The following is an 18,799-nucleotide window of genomic DNA, read 5'->3' on the forward strand; positions in this document are numbered from 1 at the left end:
GTATCTGAGATCTCGTTCTTTTGCTCACGACCCATAGCTCATCACCAGGGTAGGCGTGTAGATTGACGGGTAAATTGAGTGCTTTGCCTTTTGGCTCAGCTCTCTCTTCAGCACGACAGACCTCCATCCTGCCCTCACTCGTGAACAAGAACCCAAGATATTTCAACTCCTCCACTTGGGGCAGGATCTCATCCCTGATCCGAAGAGGGCATTCCACCCTTTTCCGACCGATGAGCATGGACTCTATAGAGGTGCTGACCCTCATCCCGAACGCTTCACACTTGGCTGCGAACCGCTCCAGTGAGAGCTGGAGATCACTGCTTTAAGAAGCCAACAGCACCACGTCGTCTGCAAAAAGCAGAGACGCAATGCTGAGGTCCCCAAACCGGACACCCTCAACGCCTCGGCTTTGCCTAGAAATTCGGTCCATAAACGTTATGAACAGAATGGGTGAAGAAAGGCAGCCTTGGCGGAGTCCAACCCTCACTGGGAACGAATCCGACTTACTGCCGAAAATGCGGACCAAACTCTGGCATCAGTGATACAGGGACCGAACCGCCCTGATCAGTTGGCTCGGCACCCTGTACTCCCGAAGCACCCTCCAAAGAACCTGAGGGACACGGTCGTAATCCTTCTCCAACTCCACAAAACACGTGGACTGGTTGAGCAAACTCCCATGCCCCCTCAAGGATCCTGCCGAACGTGTAGACCTAGTCCACGGTTCCACAGCCAGAACAAAAGCCACAATGCTCCTCCTGAAGCCGAAGTTCGACCTCCCGACGGACCCTCCTCTCCAGCACCCCTGAATAGACCTTACCAGGGAGGCTGAGGAGTGTGATTACCCTGTAATTGAAACACACCCTCCGATTCCCCTTCTTAAAGAGGAGAATCACCACCCCAGTCTGCCAATCCAGAGGCACTGTCCCCGATGTCCACACAATGTTACAGAGGTGTGTCAGCCATGACAGCCCCACAACATCCAGAGCCTTTAAAAACTCTGGGCGGATCTCATCAACCCCTGGGGCCTTGCCCCCGAGGAGTTTTTCAACGACCTCAGTGACTTCAACCTCAGAGATTGGAGAGTCCGCCTCAAAGTCTCCAGGCCCTGCTTCCACAATGGAAGGCGTGTCAGTGGAATTGAAGAGGTCTTCAAAGTATCCTCCCCACCGACTAATGACGTCCCGAGTTGAGGGGAGCAGCACGCCATCACTGTAAACAGTGTTGACAACGCACTGCTTCCCCTTCCTGAGACGCCGGATGATGGGCCAGAATTTCCTCGAAGCCGTCCGGGAGTCGTTCTCCATGGCCCTGCCAAACTCCTCTTACGCCCTGGTTTTTGCCTCAGCAACCGCCCATGCCATCCAGTACCCGTCAGCTGCCTCCAGAGTCCCGCAGGCCAAAATGGCCCGATAGGACTCCTTCTTCAGCTTGACAGGATTCCGCCAGACGTTCCCTGCAGACCCTCACAGTACATTTGGGCCTGCCGGGTCGGACCGGCATCTTTACCCACCATCGGAGCCAACCCACCACTAGGTGGTGATCAGTTGACAGCTCCGCCCATCTATTCACCCGAGTGTCCAAAACATGCGGCCGCAAATCCGATGACACCACTAAAAAGTCGATCATCGATCTGCGGCCTAAGGTGTCCTGGTGCCAAGTGCGTACATGGACAGCCTTATGTTTGAACATGTTCATAATTGACAATCCGTGTCGAGCACAGAAGTCCAATAATACAACACCACTCGGGTTCAAATCGGGGAGGCCATTCCTCTCAATCACGCCCTTCCAGGTCTCACTGTCATACCCACGTGAGCATTGAACTCACCCAGCAGAACGATGGAATCCCCAGAAGGACCCGAAGGCGGAGGGAGGCTACCCTATCGTTCACCGGGGTGAACCCCAATGTGCAGGCGCCCAGCTGAGGGGGGGGGAAATAAGTCTACCCACCCTTGCTCAACGCCTCTCACCGTGGGAAACGCCAGAGTGGAAGAGAGTCCAGTCCCTCCGGAGAGGGCTTGCACCGGAACCCAAACTGTGTGTGGAGGCAAGTCCGACCGACTATGTGGTCAGAACTTTTCTGCCTCGCACACCAGCTCGGACTTTTTTCAAGTCAGAGAGGTGACACTCCATGTCCCAACAGCCAGCTTCGGCAGCCGGCGATCAGACCGCCAAGGTCCCTGCCTTAGGCCGGCGCCCAGCTTACATTGCACGTGACCCTTCAGTCCCTCCCACAGGTGGTGAGCCCATGGGAAGAGGGACCCACGTTTCCTTTTCGGGCTGTGCCAGCTCGCCTTCAAGCCCCACCTCAAGACCTGTCTCCAGGGTGGGCCTGGTGACGCGCGTCCCGGCAAGGGAAATCTGAGTCCATATATATTTTTCATCATAAGGGTTTGTTTTAGCCGTGCTTTGTGTGGCCCCTCACCTAGGACCCTTTTGCCATGGCAGATCCTACCGGGGGCATGAAGCCCCAGACAACATGGCTCCTTGGATGATTGGGACACACAAACCAAGGTACTGTGACAACTCACGTAGGTCACGACGTTGTCCAGGATCAACTAAGGCAGCCCCGGCGTCTTCGAGATGCACCCAAAGCGGTCCCAGCGTCGTCCAGGCACATCCATGGCACATCCAAAAGGGTCCTGGTGTCATCCAGGGGCCCAATCCCAGCCTTGTCCAGCATCAACCAAGGCGGTCCCGGCATCGTCCAGGCGCATCTCAGGCGCATCCAAGGAGCATCAAAGCCAGTCCTGCCATCGTCCAGACGCATTTCAGGCGAATCCAAGGCAGTCCCAGCGCATCCAAGAAAGTCCCAGCACCATCTACGCGCACCAAAGGCCGTCGTGGCGTTGTCCGGTCGCATTCAAGGTGGTTCAGCGTGGTCCAGGTGCATCCAAGGTAGCCCCGGCGTCGTCAGAGCACATTCAAGGCACACCTAAGGCAGTCCCGGCATCATCCAGGCACACCCTAGGTGGTCAGGGTGTTGTCCAGGCGCATTCAAGACGGGCCCAGCGTCGTCTAGGCGCATCCAAGGCGGTCCTGGCGTCATTCAAAAGCATCCAAGGCGCATCCAAGGCGCATCCAAGGCGCATCCAAGGCGCATCCAAGGCGCATCCAAGGCGGTCACTGCATTGTCTTGGGATAAACAAGGCGGTCCCGGCGTCGTCCAGGCAGATCCAAGGCAGTCCCAGCGTCATCCAGACGCAAACAAGGCTGTCCCAGCATCCAGGCACATCCAAGGCGGTCCCGGCGTTGTCCAGGCGGATCCAAAGCGGTCCCGGCGTTGTCCAGGAGCATGCAAGGCGCATCCAAGGCAGTCCGGGCGTCATCCAGACGCAAACAAAGCTGTCCCAGCATCCAGGCACATCCAAGGCAGTCCCGGCATCGTCCAGGCGCATTCAAGGCGGTCCGGGTGTCGTCCAGGTGCATCCAAGGCGCATCCAAGGAGGTCCCGGCGTCGTCCAGGCACAAAGAGGGCGGTCCCAGCGTCTAGGCGCATGCAAAGCGGACTCGGCGTCATCCAGGCGTAACTAAGGCAGTCCCGACGTCGTCCAGGAGCATTCAAGGTGGTCCCGCCGTCGTCCAGGCACATCCAAGGTGGTCCAGGCGAATCCAAGGCAGTCCCGGCATCAACCAGGCACATCCAAGGCGGTTCAGGCGTCATCCAGGCGCATCCAAGGCGGTCCCAGCATCATCCAGGCGCATCCGAGGCGCATCCAAGGCCCATCCAAGGCGGTCCCGGCGTCGTCCAGGCGCATTCAAGGCGTATCGAAGGCGGTCCCGGCATCGCCCAGGCACATCCAAGGCCGTCCTGGCGTTGTGCAGGCGCATCCAAACCGACTCCAAGGCGAATCCAAGGTAGTCCTGGCGTCGTCCAGGTGCATCCAAGGCGGTCTAGGCGTCATCCAGGTGCATCCTAGTCGCATCCAAGGCGGTCCCGGCGTTGTCCAGGCGCAAACAAGGTGGTCCCAGCGTCCAGGCGCATGCAAGGCGATCCCGGAGTTGTCCGAAGCATCCAAGGCGGTCCTGGCGTCGTCGCGGCGCATCCAAGGCGGCCCCGCCGTCATCCAGGCGCATCCAAGGCGGTCCTGGTGTCGTCCAGGCGCATCCAAGACAGTCCTGACGTCAACCAGGCGCATCCAAGGTGGTCCTGGCGTCGTCCAGGCGTATCCAAGGGGGTCCAGGTGAATCCAACGCAGTCCCGGCGTCAACCAGGCGCATTCAAGGCAGTCCCGGCGTCACTCGGGTGCATCCTAGTCGCATCCAAGGCAGTCTCGCGTCGTCCAGGCGGAAACAAGGTGGTTCCAGCGTCCAAGCGTTGTCCAGGTGCATCCTAGGCGCATCCAAGGCGCGTCCCGGCTTCCTTGAGGCGCATCCAAGGCGCATCCCAGCGTCGTCCAGGCGCATCCAAAGCGCATCCAAGGCATATCTAAGGCGCATCCAAGGCCCGTCCCGGCGTCCTCCAGGCGCTAAGGTGGTCCTGGCGTTGTTTTTATCTATTTTTATCTATTTACTTATCCAATTTTATATATTTACGCATCTATTTTTATCTTTTTACTCATCTATTTTTATCTATTTACTTCTACTTCTATATACTTATCTATTTAATCTATTTACTTTTCTATTTACTTATCCATTTACTCATTACTTTTTAATAACAATAATAATAATAATAATATTAATAATCATTATAGGTCGGTTTTATATAGCTCTTTTCTAAACATTAAAAGCCGCTTTACATAGAAAATTCACGCTTAACCCCGCACACCTACACGCGCACACTCACACACACGAAGAGTTAGGGGTTATGTGCAGAGTTGAAGATGTGGGTCTTGAGATGGTGCTTGAAGGAGTGCAGGGAGTCAGCATTACGAATGGTCAGGGGTAGAGAGTTCCAGAGAGTAGGGGCAGCAATAGCAAAGGCTCTATCCCCAATGGTCCGGTATTTGGTCAAGGTAGTTGGGGTGAGCAGGCTGGCGTCAACAGAGCAGAGTCGGTTTGTTTAAGGCCTTGTATGTGGTGACAAGGATCTTGAAATGTATGCGCTGTTTTATGGGGTTAGGGTTAGGAAAAATAAAAGAAGAGACGGGTGCTAGGCAGGCAGGGAATCATGCCATCATCTAGGTCAGTGGTTCCCAAAGTGGGCGGTACCGCCCCCCTGGGGGCGGTGGAAAGCTCTGGGGGGGCGGTGAGGAAGAAAGGGGCGGTAGGGGGGCGGTAGGGGGGCGGTAGGGGGGCGGCAGTCGATTTGTACACAACACGCACGGCGCTTGCCCAGTCAGATACGACAGCATAGCTACAAAAGCAAAAGCTCAGGTTTGTAATTTCAAGCTTGTAATGTTCAGAATTTTATCTTATAATAAAAACCGCATTCTGGCGGTCAACATCATCTTGAGTTCAAGTCAACATGAAATTGGGGACTCGCCAGAACGCGCCGTGTTGTGTTGTGTTGAGCTGGTTAGGGCAATGGTCCCCAACCACCGGGCCGCGGCCCGGTACCGGTCCGTGGGTCACTTGGTACCGGGCCGCCAAGCCGCACAGAATTTTTTTTTTATCGACGATCAATTAATTCAGGTCAAGACGCTCGTCCCGGTCACGTGACATGTTTCCCCAGTCGAGCCCGCAAAGCTAATATGTGGCGACAGGCTAACTAACCAGGCAGTGAAGCATTCAAAACTGCTTCAACACATGGAGACCAAGCATCCTGCAATAAAAGACAAACCTTAAATCACTTCGGGTGTCATTGTCTCCGATTACGTCTAGATGGGACCGGCTCGTTTCTGAGAAACAAACTCAGTGCTCCCACTAATTCAACGTAATGGTAATGATATTATAAATGTATTATTTATTTATTTATATAAATGTATTATTTATTTATATAAATGCCGGTCCGCGAAAATATTTCTGACATGTAACCGGTCCGTGGCGCAAAAAAGGTTGGGGACCACTGCCTTAGATCACGTCCGCCACCATTTTCTGTGAATAAATGGAAGAAAATGAATACATGAGAGCGTAAACTTGCTTTTCATACCTTCAATGTTGTCATTTTTGTCTTTAAGTAGGCCTATTTATGAAATGCGATAAAATGCTGTATTTTACATGGTTTTATTTTTTTGTTCCAGAATAAAGTATGGCCTTGGTACAGCAAACAAAAAAGAAGTGTCGGCAATATAGTGTGGAATATCTGAAATATGGATTTGTCGCAGCACCACAGCAACCAATGTGTCTACTGTGTGATAGAGTGTTTTCAAATGAAGCTATGAAACCTTCGAGGCTTTTGGAACATTTGAAGAAAATGCACTCTGATAAAGCAGACAAAAACTTGGCATATTTTCAGTCACTCCGAGACAATGTTCAGAAACGGAAAACCATCGGAAATATGTTTGACAGCATTTCACAACAATCTACTGACGGTTTGCGAGCGTCATACAACATCTCTTTGCTGATTGCTAGATCTGGTAAGCCTCATACAATTGGAGAAGAGCTTATTCTACCAGCAGTAAGAGAGGTTCTACACACAGTTCTACACAAGTCACCTGACCAAATTATAAAAGCTATTCCTCTCAGTGATAACTCTGTTCAGAGAAGAATAGATGAAATGGCTGAAAATATTGAAGAAACATTGTGCAACATGCTTAGGACAACAGAATTTAGTTTACAGTTAGATGAGTCCACTCTGCCAGGCAATGAATCTGCTTCTTGCTTATGTTCGTTTCGTCAAAGATGAAAGCTTGGTTCAAGAGCTGTTATTTGCAAGACAGCTTGAAACAGACACAAAAGGGGAGTCAGTATTTCGTGTCGTTGATGATTTTTTCAAAGAGAAAGACATCCCACTTTCTAACATTCTTGCTTGTGCAACAGATGGGGCACCATCAATGGTAGGTCGTCATCGTGGCTTCATTAGTTTCTTGAAAAAAGCTGTACCTGGAGTACTTACAGTGCACTGTGTAATCCACAGGCAGCATCTGGTCGCAAAAAACCTGAGTGGTAGACTACACAAATCAATGAGTACTGTTATCACAGCAATAAATAAAATCAAGGCACATGCCCTCAATTCCCGACTGTTTCGACAGCTGTGCACTGATAATGATGAAGAGTTTGAACGTTTAGTGTTGCACACAGAAGTTAGATGGCTGTCAAAGGGAAACTGCCTGAGACGTTTCTATTCACTGTTTGATACAGTTGTTGAATTCTTCCAAGACTCCAATTCTGTTCTGTGTGATGAACTAAGAAACATGAAGCATGACATTGCTTATTTGGCAGATATATTCGCAAAGTTCAATGAAGTTAATTTGCAGCTGCAGGGAAATGAGGCTAACCTAATTAAAGTCAAATCAGCTATCTCCACCTTCCTGGCCAAGTTACAGTTATTCAAACGAAACATCGCTCGCCATGCACTCTACCAGTTCCCAAGCCTCTCTGAATTGGATAAGGAAAAAGGCATACCAGACGATGACCTTGAAGTGTATTGTACACACCTGGATGAACTGCACAGAGACATGTCTGAGAGATTTGAGGACATTTTATTGCTTGAAATACCAGACTGGGTGATCAATCCATTCCTAAATGTCGACGGTGAAGAAACTGGAGTGGCAGAGGAAGAACTGATTTCAATTCAAAATGACATTGAGCTAAGGCCAAAGTTCAAAAAGTCCTATCAAGATTTTTGGTTACAAAAAAAAATCTCTGACTGCTATCAAGTGCTGTGGAACAAGGTCAAGATCTACTTCATTGCCTTCCCAACATCATATTTAGTAGAACGGGGCTTCAGTGCAGTCACCTTGCTTCTTTCCAAGCAAAGAAACCGACTGAAAATTACTGACCGCGGGGATCTACGACTTCTTCTTAGTCAGTTCCAGCCTGATGTTGAGAAGCTTATGTCCCTGCACCAAGCACATCCATCCCATTAATATTACGTGTGAGACAATGAAGGTTACTGGTTGAATGTTTATTTACAGTTCTATGTTGCTGAAACCGTTAAAACTGCTAAAAAATTAAATTTGTTTACTAAATACTAAATTGGGTTTTATTTGTGAAATACACATTTGTTTTTAACCTTTTGGGGGGGGGGTAGGAGGGGGGCGCTAGGAATTCACTGGGGAGCCAAAGGGGGCGCCAGCCTGCAAAAGTTTGGGAACCACTGATCTAGGTCATGGCAGTCATGGTCTCATCCAAGCATAGGCCAGGAGGGCAGGCATAAAGTCATAGCTTTACCCAGGCACAGACCGGTGAGAGGGCATGGCAGGGCAGGGCAGGCAGTTTCAACCAGTTGCAGGCACATGACATAGCCGCGAACAAAAGACTGATGCTAGTTGTGTTAGTCTGTCGAAGGTGTTTTTCATAATGCGTTAGCATCAAGCTAACCAACCTTTTCATTCATCACATTTTCTACACATACTGTGTCAAATCTGTATTGGGTGGTTTGCAACCACTTAAATAGTTCAAATCCACTAAGCTTCAATCCGTTTTAAGAATACATAATATATGCACGTGGGTATTGTTGTATTTTCTGCTTACAAGTGTTGCTGCAAAGTTTGCGTTCAAATATTGGTGTTGTAACAACTGCAACATTGATCTAGGTTTGTTAGCATTGTATGTTAGCATTTAGCTCAGATAAAACTAAAACATCCGGGAGATGCAAAAATACTTGTCGTAAAGTGTGACCCTCTAAAATGAGTAATAATGACTTACTTGTTTGCTGTTCTCAAGTATGGCTGACGTAATTTTCGTAACTCCAAATGAAGACACATGGAACTTACAGTACACCATAGAAATGAATGCAATTTGCGGAGCCCCCTAAAAAAAACAATGACAAAAGAAAGTTTTTTTGTTTTTCTTTTTCAAGTGAGAAAGGTCTACTTAGATTTGAGGAGCTAAAGGAGATCTTACAGCTTGTGGATATTTGTGCTACATTTCAAGCTTTCAGTGCCGACTGTGAAAGAGGATTTAGTTTAATGAATCATATCAAAACAAAATCCAGAAATTGTCTTGAAGTGACACATTTGGACCAGCATGCGCATAAAGTCAAAGCAAGAAGCAGACGAATCCATCAACCTGGACAAAGTGTACAACCATTGGAGAAGTGAGAAAGGACAGACGTGAAAAATAAGGTAAAATTTAAGTCAGATTTGTGCATATTCTAGTGATGGTTATTAAGATTTTGTCTTTATGGATATTAATCATTAAATGTTGTTACTACTAGATCATTTATGGGTAGTAGAAATGCCAAGAAAACTGTGTAATTAGATATTTTACAGACAAAGTGTTACAGGAATTTGCACTGTATCACAAGCTACAGCACAAGTCATTGTGCAAAATGTGAATGTTTTAATGTGAGCAAAATGTTATGTCTGAAAGGTGTATATGTCTCATATCTGCCAGAACAGGACCCTCAGCCAGGCCAAAGCAGGAGTCTTCCCATGGCCAAAGCAGGACTCTCACATCTACACATCCCATTTTTCAGATTTTTGTCTTTTTTTTTAAGTGGACCAAATAAATAATAAATAAAGCATGCATATCTGATATTGCTCACAGTAGTCCTCAGTTTGCTCAGGGAGCTTGTGTGTATGCCCAGATACATGAAAAATTAGAAGGAACATTGCACGCGAGTATTGTTGTATTTTCTGCTTACAAGTGTTGCTGCAAAGTTTGTGTTCAAATATTGGTGTTATAACGACTGCAACATTGATCTAGGTTTGTTAGCATTGTATGTTAGCATTAGGCTCAGACGAAACTAAAACATCTGGGAGATGCTAAAATACTTGTCGTAAAGTGTAACCTTTGTAAATTAGTGATAATGACTTACTTGTTTCTTGTTCTCAAGTCTTCAGATCATAATGGCTGACGTAATATTCGGAACTCCAAATGAACACACATGGAACAGTACGCCATTGAAATGAGGGCAAATGCAATTCGCGCAGCCCCCTAAAAAAAAAAAAAGGCAAAGGAAAAATAGTTAATTTTTTTGTTTTTTAATTGATAAAGCCCCACAGTAATAGCACAATTGAAAAGAATGTAAATAATTACAGAAAAACAGTTAGTACATCATGATTTCATGCTTTAGTAAAATACAAAGAGTTGAGCCACTAATCTTCAATCAGTTATTAGTATACATAAAATATGCCCGTGAGTATTGTTATATTTTCTGCCTACATGAGTTGCTGAAAAGTTTACGTTCAAATATTGGTGTTATATTGGAGTTATAACGACTTCAACATTGATCTAGGTTTGTTAGCATTAGTTAAAAGTAAAAGTAAAATGAAAGGATTTTATGAAAGTATATATCCGTAGTTAAAACATGATCTGTAGTATTAAAGCATAAATATGCAACAGGGGTCGGCAACCCACGGCTCCGGAGCGGCTCTTTAGCACACCCCTAGCGGCTCCCTGGAGCTCTTGCAAAAATGCGTGAAAATGGAAAAAGATGTAGTTGTTTTTATTTTGTTTTGTTTTTTTAAATATAGTTTTTAGATGGTAATCATGACACAATCGTTTTTATGCTGTAGAAAATGTATGTAGTTGTAAATATATTAAAAATACCGGATTTCAGAATAGCGCAAAATTGCGTCATAGCAAGCGACACAACTCAGGCGAGTTGTAAACAGGTGTGTGAGTGACGGGCCATGGATTCAAAAGGCAAAAAGAGAAAGATTGCTGATAAGAACAGAGGGTTTAAGAAAGAATGGACTAAACTATTTGCTTTCATTGCCAATGCTGAAGGATTTCCTGAATGTTTGATTTGCAATGAGAAGTTGTCAAATATAACAAAAGGAGCAATTTGGAGCAACATTTTCAGCTAAAGCATGCTAAATTTGCTGCCGATCACCCATTTGGAACTGAGAGGAAAGTTGCAATTTGAGGAACGAACAGTTTCAAGAAGTGGATTGCATCTCCAAACTACGACTACAAGTTTTGTTGCAGCCCGGGAGATAATTAATCGCGGAAAACCATTCACCGATGGCGAGTGCATGAAGGATTCATCCGTTAAAATATCAGAGTGCCTATTTTCGGACTTCAAAAACAAAACCGAGATCATTCAGAAAATTTTAGACATGCCTCTCTCCGCACAAACAGTGAAGGAAATGGTCATTTGAATGGCAAACAATATCACCGATCAGCAAATCAAGGACATCAATTCAGCTTTCTCAATTGCCTGTGATGGATGAGTCGTGTGACGTGACCGATATCGAACAGACAGCTCTGCTATGCAGGTACGTGAACTCGAATGGGCCCCAAGAAGAAATTGATACGACAAAAAGGCCAAACATGTGAGGAGGACATCTGGGAGGCTGTGCTGCAGTGTTTAAATGACACAGACAGATACTGTCCACCTGATTTCAGTCGCTACAAGTATGAGAGGGTCGCAAAAGTTTGTCACTTTCCAACAGAAAGCATTGGATCGAAATTTGTTGCATTCCATTGCATATTGCACCAAAAGGCGCCGTGTGCGTAAACATTCCCACCGGAGTGTATGGAGGTAATGAACCTTGTCATCCATATTGTGAACAAAATAATCGCAAAAGCATTAAACCTCCGCCAGTTCCGTGAATTGCTAGATGAAGTTGACAGCGAATATGCCAATCTCATGCTGCACAACAAAGTCCGCTGGCTATCCCAGGGCTCGAAGCTTATTTTTTGCCCAAGTTGCCCTCGGGCAAGTTGGAGAAAATTTTACTTGCCCGAAACAAAATTTTACTTGCCCGAATTTTTTTGGAGTGGATTTTTACTTGCCCGACACATTTTTGCAATAAAAAAGACAACACTATAAGTTTTGCCTTCATATGCCTTCGTATCCGCCAACCGGAAACAAGCTCTGCTGGTGCGCAGGCGCAGAAGAGCCAGGGACGGGTGAGAGAGCATGCATTTAATTACGAAGCGCTTTGCCGTTATCAATGTATTGCAGACTTACACGAGAAACTAACCGCTCCCTAGAAAACAAAATGTCGGACCAGAAGCGGCAGAAGTTGCGAGAAATTATGCACAAAATCGTCTTTTTACAGCTTGAAAACATGGTATTATGGCAGGGCAAGTTCGGGCAAGTGAGGAAAAAATTCTACTTGCCCGTCTGCCATCGCTACTTGCCCCGGGCAATCGGGCAATCGTTAGTTTCGAGCCCTGTATCCAGGGGCAAAATTTTGCATTGCTTTGAATTTGTAGCCTACCTAATTATTTTAATAGTAAGCATACAGCTCATGTATTGACAGTATATGTGGCCTTATAAAAAGCTTTTATATTTTTGCAGCTCCAGACAGGTATGTTTTTTTTCAACATGGCTCTTTGAACATTTTGGGGTGCCGACCCCTGGTATACAACGACATAATGTGAAGTTAGATAAACATTACTTCTCTAAAATGCTTATACCCTCAAACTCAGTCACGATATGGCAATAATAATATTCCAGCTGGTTATCAACACTTTTGGGGAGTCAAAGACACAAAAATACTGTATGAATATCAACCAATTGAAAACGAAGCAACAATGCACATCATATTTTCAAACAGACGAGATAAACACATTTTTCACGAGACAAACCTTTAAGGTTTACCATATTTAGGGGCAACTCTATCAACCGTTCTAACAGTGTACACCATTTCCATACATTTGTAAAGCGGTTTAGAAAGAAAATCGTGAAGTATGGAAGGCTAAGCTACAAGCTCGTGCTGCCCCGTATGCTAAGTTCGCGCTAAGCCTCGCGCGAACGAGAACATTTACTACAATTCTACCAATATTAGTACAATAGTTTATCGTATCATTTAATAATGCTGTTTATTATTACACTCTCCATATATTACGATATTTGGTAATAGTTAACTCATAATACATCGTTCTTACCTCATGCGTCATCTAAAATGGAAACAGTCGGCATTTGATTACACACACCTGCGCATTATGATAGAACCAAAACCTAGTATTCACAGTTAAACTCGGCCACAATATGGCAATATTAATATTCCAGCTGGTTATCAACACTTTCGGGCAGTCAAAGACGCAGAAATACTGTTTGAACATCAACCTATTGAAAACGAAGCATATTTTCAAATAGACAAGATAAACACATTTTTTCACGAGACATACCTTTAGGTTTTCCCATATTTAGGGGCAAGTCTGTAAACGGTTCCAACAGTGTACACCATTGCCATACATTTGTAAAGCGGGTTAGAAGAAAAAAAATAGTTAAGTATGGTAGGCGAAGCTAACAGCTCGTGCTGCCCCGTATGCTAAGTTCGCGCCTCGCGCGAACGAGAACATTTACTACAATACCACCAATATTAGAAAGAAGAACTCATCCCATTCCCTGCCTTGCTGCTCTTGCTGCCTTTCTAAAAATGCACCCAGCATTTTTAACAATCATATTTGTATCATCCATATTGTATTATTTCACATTTTGTGAAACAAATCAGGGGTGACTAGTTTGTTCACATACCTGATATGAAGTGCTCATTGCATATCCTTGTGTAAATCGTAGGTTTCCATCGTTCACGACGAATCGCCGCGATCCATTTATCGCGTTTTTGGATGTTTGCCGGAAATCTATAGAAGTTAAGATTTGGTTTATCAAGCTCAAATAGCAGCAGGTGTAACAAGAAAGCGTGTGTGAGTCGTTGACCGGCACTGAAATGTTGACCGGCAAGATGGCCCCCAAGATAATGTGCGCGGCTGATGACGTCAGCTGCAAAGCCTCTATATATGTATATGAAAAAATAATTGTAATATTAAGCATGTTCTGTACTTGTAACTGCCTAAGCTAGTAGATTTTTTTTCATATAAAGAGACTTGAGATCTCTCAGAAATCTTGAATGCAGCGCTTGACCACAAAACAATGGTGCTTCAAGTGCAATTGTATACTATTCACGTAGTTTCAGAGTTGCAAAACTAGTCCAGAGTACTCATTCTTAGAATTTTGTATTGTGCAACAATAACATGGGAATACATATGTGTGCAGTTGGTACACGGCTCATATCTACGGCGTAGTGTACATATGTGCATCTCTGTGCACGTGTGTTTGTATCAGTGTTTGGCCCTTTAAAAGGTTCCTGCAGGGCCGAGGGGTTAAGAGAAGATAACGGGAGGAGACATTATTTGCTTCTGTCATGTCGGCTTATCATCAGGTCCCGCACATTGTGGTCGAGTCACAGATGGATGCCAAGTGGGTGTACCTGAACACATCTCTCACACACACACGCACACACATTCACACACACACACACACACACACACATATATGTATACAAATGCTCCTCCTTGGAGTTAACATGCAAGCATGCACATGTACGCACACAAACACGTCCATGAACATGCATGATTTAAAAGACTGATAGAGTTTTTAAATAAGATCCGACGTCCAACCAAACAATGGAGTCAACGTGTGAATTAACGGTTACTATGCAATGAAAACTGTCAGTCGTGGTATGTAACCTGCAAAATGGACGCTAGGTGGCGACCTTCTCCCTCCTCAAACCCTGCAGCATTGGCAAGTGTGTCAGGGGTTTTCTTCGATGCAATGGCTGGCTGCTTGAATGGTTGGGTGGATGGATGGACGGGCGGGCGGGCGGACGGACGGACGGACGGATGGATAGACGGACGGGTGGCTGGATAGTTTATTTATACGATGAGGAAAGGGAATATCACAGCAACAATATTCACACGTTTACTATCTCATCATTACGTAGCCTATTTTAAGTACGTATTACAACCACATATCCTGTTATATATACTGTGCATCAATCTTATGCGCTCTGAGAAGTAACCAAATTTTAATCCGGCACTACTGGCACGCGGACAGATGTGCTCCGCCCCTCCCCTCCACTCCAGCCCCCCTTAAACCGGCCTGCCCGAGCTGCTCCCCGAGTCGAAATGATTGACACAGAGCCATTCAGGCAGCCAATCGGGGAAAGAAACGCCTTGTTTGCATAAAGGGGGCGCGCGCCATTGGGTGGCTGCGTGCTACTGCGAAAATTCCCTCGCGTGCCATGATCCCGCAGGCGGCGCACGTCCGGAAGCTGACATAAAAATATAAGTTTATTTATACCTAAACGCATACCTAAATGTTTACATCTATTCTGTATTCTAACACCAGGAAGTTGAATATTGCCGAAGAAGAAAAAAGTGAAAACGTTAAAAACAAAATGATATATACTTTGTTTGTGTTAGAGATGTTCGCAGAAAACAGACAACATTTTTCTTTTTTTTCACGAGCACCGACTAAAGTTGGAAGCAAACATCCAAACGCATTCCCCCGCGTCTCACCTCCTCCCGACCCAGCCGCCCGCTCGACCGGCTTTGTTGTTCCTCGCTGCGGGTTGATTGAACAGCGCGTGACTGACGGTGCGCGGGGGTGTTGGCCAATCAGTGTCCGGGCTTGCGCCCACTTGGCGAGACGGTTCTGCCATTGGTTGAGGCGAGTGTGGGAAAGAATGCAGAGAAGCTTTCACACGATGTGGGAGCACGCGCGCCGGTATAAGTACTGTGGCGCGTGTCGGCCGCAGAAGTCGAGACGCCGCCACTCGTGACTTAGTGGTGATACAATACTGATGACGGGAGTAGTTTTTCTTTTCTTTTTTTAAACAGGGCCGTTCGGTGGACGAACTTTTTTTTTTGAAAAAAAAAATCGTGTCAACATCTATTTTCCCCAAGAAAGGATTTATCGATTTAATTCGTGTGGCCAAAACTGAGGAACGATGCCAGCCGACACCATGGAGAAGCAGACGGGGTCCCCGATGGCTGGTGCCCCTGCAAACGGATCACACACGCCGGACAAGCCCAAAAATGCCAGTGAGCATAGAAAGGTAATTGTCGCCCTATGCAAGCGAATGAGTTTTATGATGCAGGATGTGCCGTGAATTCTGTATCGTCGACAATTAACTGAACCTTGTCTCGATTATTATTCCTTCAGTCATCCAAGCCCATTATGGAAAAAAGACGCAGAGCAAGAATCAACGAAAGTCTCGGCCAACTTAAGACGCTCATCCTGGACGCGCTAAAAAAAGATGTAGGTCAACTTTAGTATTTTCACCTCTATGCTTCTTTTAAGATAAATTACACTTTAAATGGGTGAGATTTCTTTTAAAGTTGAAATACGTTCTCTCTAGAGCTCCAGACACTCCAAGCTGGAGAAGGCAGACATCCTAGAGATGACAGTGAAGCACTTGAGAAACCTGCAGCGAGTGCAGATGAGTGGTAAGTCGAATTCCCGCTCACACACTTCTATTTAGCAAAGGCGTCTATTTTACATTACATAACAGCCACGGCACACCACCAAACACAAAAATCTCACAAACATGTATACTGGAAGGATGATGCAGATTGTGTGATGGTAGTGGAAGAGAATTGTTCTTTTTTGTAAATCAGCAGCTATTCTTGGCAATAGCTTTAGATAAAAACACTAAAGGGTAAACAATGACAATGCTCATTTCATATTGGAATTAACAAGGAATTCATTAAAAAAAAAAAAAAGAGTAAGAATAATGCCTGGAAATGTGTGGGAAGAAGAAAATCGGACCCCCCCTCCCCCTTTCTCACCAATATTGTAAACTTGGGCATTTCCAAATGTGGCCTATGGATTGAAAATAATATAGCAATGTCCAAATTTTGTTTGGCTACTTAATGGCAAATGTAGTACACCAATGAAATGGTAGAAAGAAAGTGAAAGAAAAATCCAATTCTCTACCCAAGAAAGCATTTGGTTGGTCTGACTGTCACTGTATGACACTTTATTTAATCTATATTAATAATTCTAACCCTGTAAATGAAATTGGATAGTTTCCAGCACAATAACATGGGCATTTGGTCATAACACAGAGGCAGTAAAAGCAAGTGATGAGACACAGGCCAGTGAGAAAGCATCACTAACATCAGTCTGTCTCCTCCTTTTTCTCCAGCGGCCGCTCTCTCCCCTGATGCCGCCGTGCTGAGCAAGTACAGAGCCGGCTTCAACGAGTGCATGAACGAGGTCACGCGCTTCTTGTCCACTTCGGAGGGGGTGAATGTGGAGGTGAGGTCGAGGCTGCTCACCCACCTGTCGGGCTGCATGAGCCAGATGATGGCCATCAACTACTCGCAGCAGGCCGCGTCCCAGCAAGCTCACCTCGGTCAGCCCCTGCACGTCCAGCTGCCCTCCACCCTGCCCATCAGCCCCGGCGCCGCCATGGCCTCCAAACTCAGCCCGGCCGAGGCCGCTTCCCCCAAGGTGTTTGGCGGCTTCCAGCTGGTGCCCGCCTCCGATGGACAGTTTGCTTTCTTGATTCCCAACCCGGCCTTTGCAGCAGCCACAGCCCCAGTGATCCCACTTTATGCAAATGCCGGGCTGCCCATGGCGGTCAACGGGCCCTCGGCGGGCACTGCCGCCTCACCCGTACACGGCATGACCTCCTTCTCTGGGGGATCCCAGGCGGTCAGCCCGGTAGGAGTGAGTCCCGGTCCGGACGGCGGCGAGGTTGTGTGGCGGCCTTGGTAGAGCCTCGCCACCAAAAGCCAGCGTGGGGAACACAACCATGGAACTGTGGGACTGCCACTACGTTTGAATTCAGACCTGCAGCTGTTAAGAGGATCTAACCTGTGACATTTCTGTTACGCCACCCCGAAAATGTTCATGTGGCACTTTTTGTTTTGTTTCGTTTTATGGAACAGAAGCCTTTGATGGATCATTATCATTTATGACCAGTTCCAATTGGATCTTGGTGATAAATAACCTGTACATGCAGATGTGTTGATTTATAGGATTTTTGCTATAAAGTACTTTTTATAAAAAGGTTTAGTTTTGTACAGAGTTGTTCTTGATTGTTACACCAAAGCTGTTTTCTATTGTTTTGCTGTTTGTTAAAGAAAGAACTGGTATTCTTCCAATGTTTGAATAAATACTGTTGAAAAATACAGTATCTGTGTTAAGTCCATTTTTGCCTGTCTTTTAAATCCAAATTAGAACCTTACGCACACACACGCACACACACACGCGCAATCATTGACTTACAAACCTGTCTCCAAGTCAAAATTCCAACATTAATATTTTGTGTGGGGATTTGTCCTTGTGTGCAACTTGAATTGGCAACTTTTCAGTCAAGCTTGGCAAGATTTCTTCACATCTGGCTGTAGGTGGGACAAAGGATTCTATTTTCTTCTCTTTCTCACTCACCTGTTTTGAAAAAAAATATAAGTTCTATGGGGCATCTCATCCAAAATGCAGCGGGAGCTCGCAAAAGTCTATTCATGAGCTGGGGAAATGTGCTTGGGGGTTAATGTCACAAACGGATTGAATTCAATCAAGAACATGAGAATCCTCTCTTCCTTTTGTCTCCCAAATGTTCAATTCCATCCCCCTCTAGTGGGCTTGTGACGCATCTTGAATGGGGAAAGTGAGGGAATTTGGCCAAGCAGTTGGATGAACTCGTTAAATGTGACTAAAATCTTACGTTTACACTGCACATCCGTTGCACACAGCACTCCATTATGTCAATTACCGTCTTCCTTAGACGTAACCCCTCCCTGCAGTGAAGTGGGCTCCAAATCCGGGGGATGTATTTCTGTATGATGGCGTGGTGCTTGCCGTGTGTCAGCAACCGGTGACTTGCAGCCCCCCCCCCCCCCACCCACACACGCACGCACGCACACACGCGCGCGCGCGACATTAGATTACCGCAGCGCCGTTTTTATAGCCAAGTAATATTAATTATATTATTAATTTTATTCACGCGAAATTTCTGTGCTTTTTAAAATGGTTATATCGTCATCGCGTGCGAGTCTGATTCACCTCATCCGGTGCAATGCCCTGCGGATGACACGGTGTCTAAACGACACACTGAAGTCTCCT

At 46.2% G+C, this 18,799-nt stretch overlaps 1 protein-coding gene across 1 annotated transcript; it reads left to right on the forward strand.

Moving 5' to 3' along the window:
- The first annotated feature begins 15,439 nt into the window (after nucleotides 1–15,439).
- Nucleotides 15,440–17,865, forward strand: her9 (hairy-related 9). The gene is made up of 4 exons (XM_061272578.1): nucleotides 15,440–15,782; nucleotides 15,890–15,985; nucleotides 16,086–16,173; nucleotides 16,875–17,865. Exons 1-4 carry the CDS (start codon nucleotides 15,675–15,677, stop codon nucleotides 17,447–17,449), a joined length of 867 nt encoding a protein of 288 aa, XP_061128562.1. The 5' UTR covers nucleotides 15,440–15,674; the 3' UTR covers nucleotides 17,450–17,865.
- Nucleotides 17,866–18,799: the final 934 nt, after the last annotated feature.

This window comes from Syngnathus typhle, linkage group LG2, assembly GCF_033458585.1.
Source record: "Syngnathus typhle isolate RoL2023-S1 ecotype Sweden linkage group LG2, RoL_Styp_1.0, whole genome shotgun sequence".
Taxonomy (NCBI): domain Eukaryota; kingdom Metazoa; phylum Chordata; class Actinopteri; order Syngnathiformes; family Syngnathidae; genus Syngnathus; species Syngnathus typhle.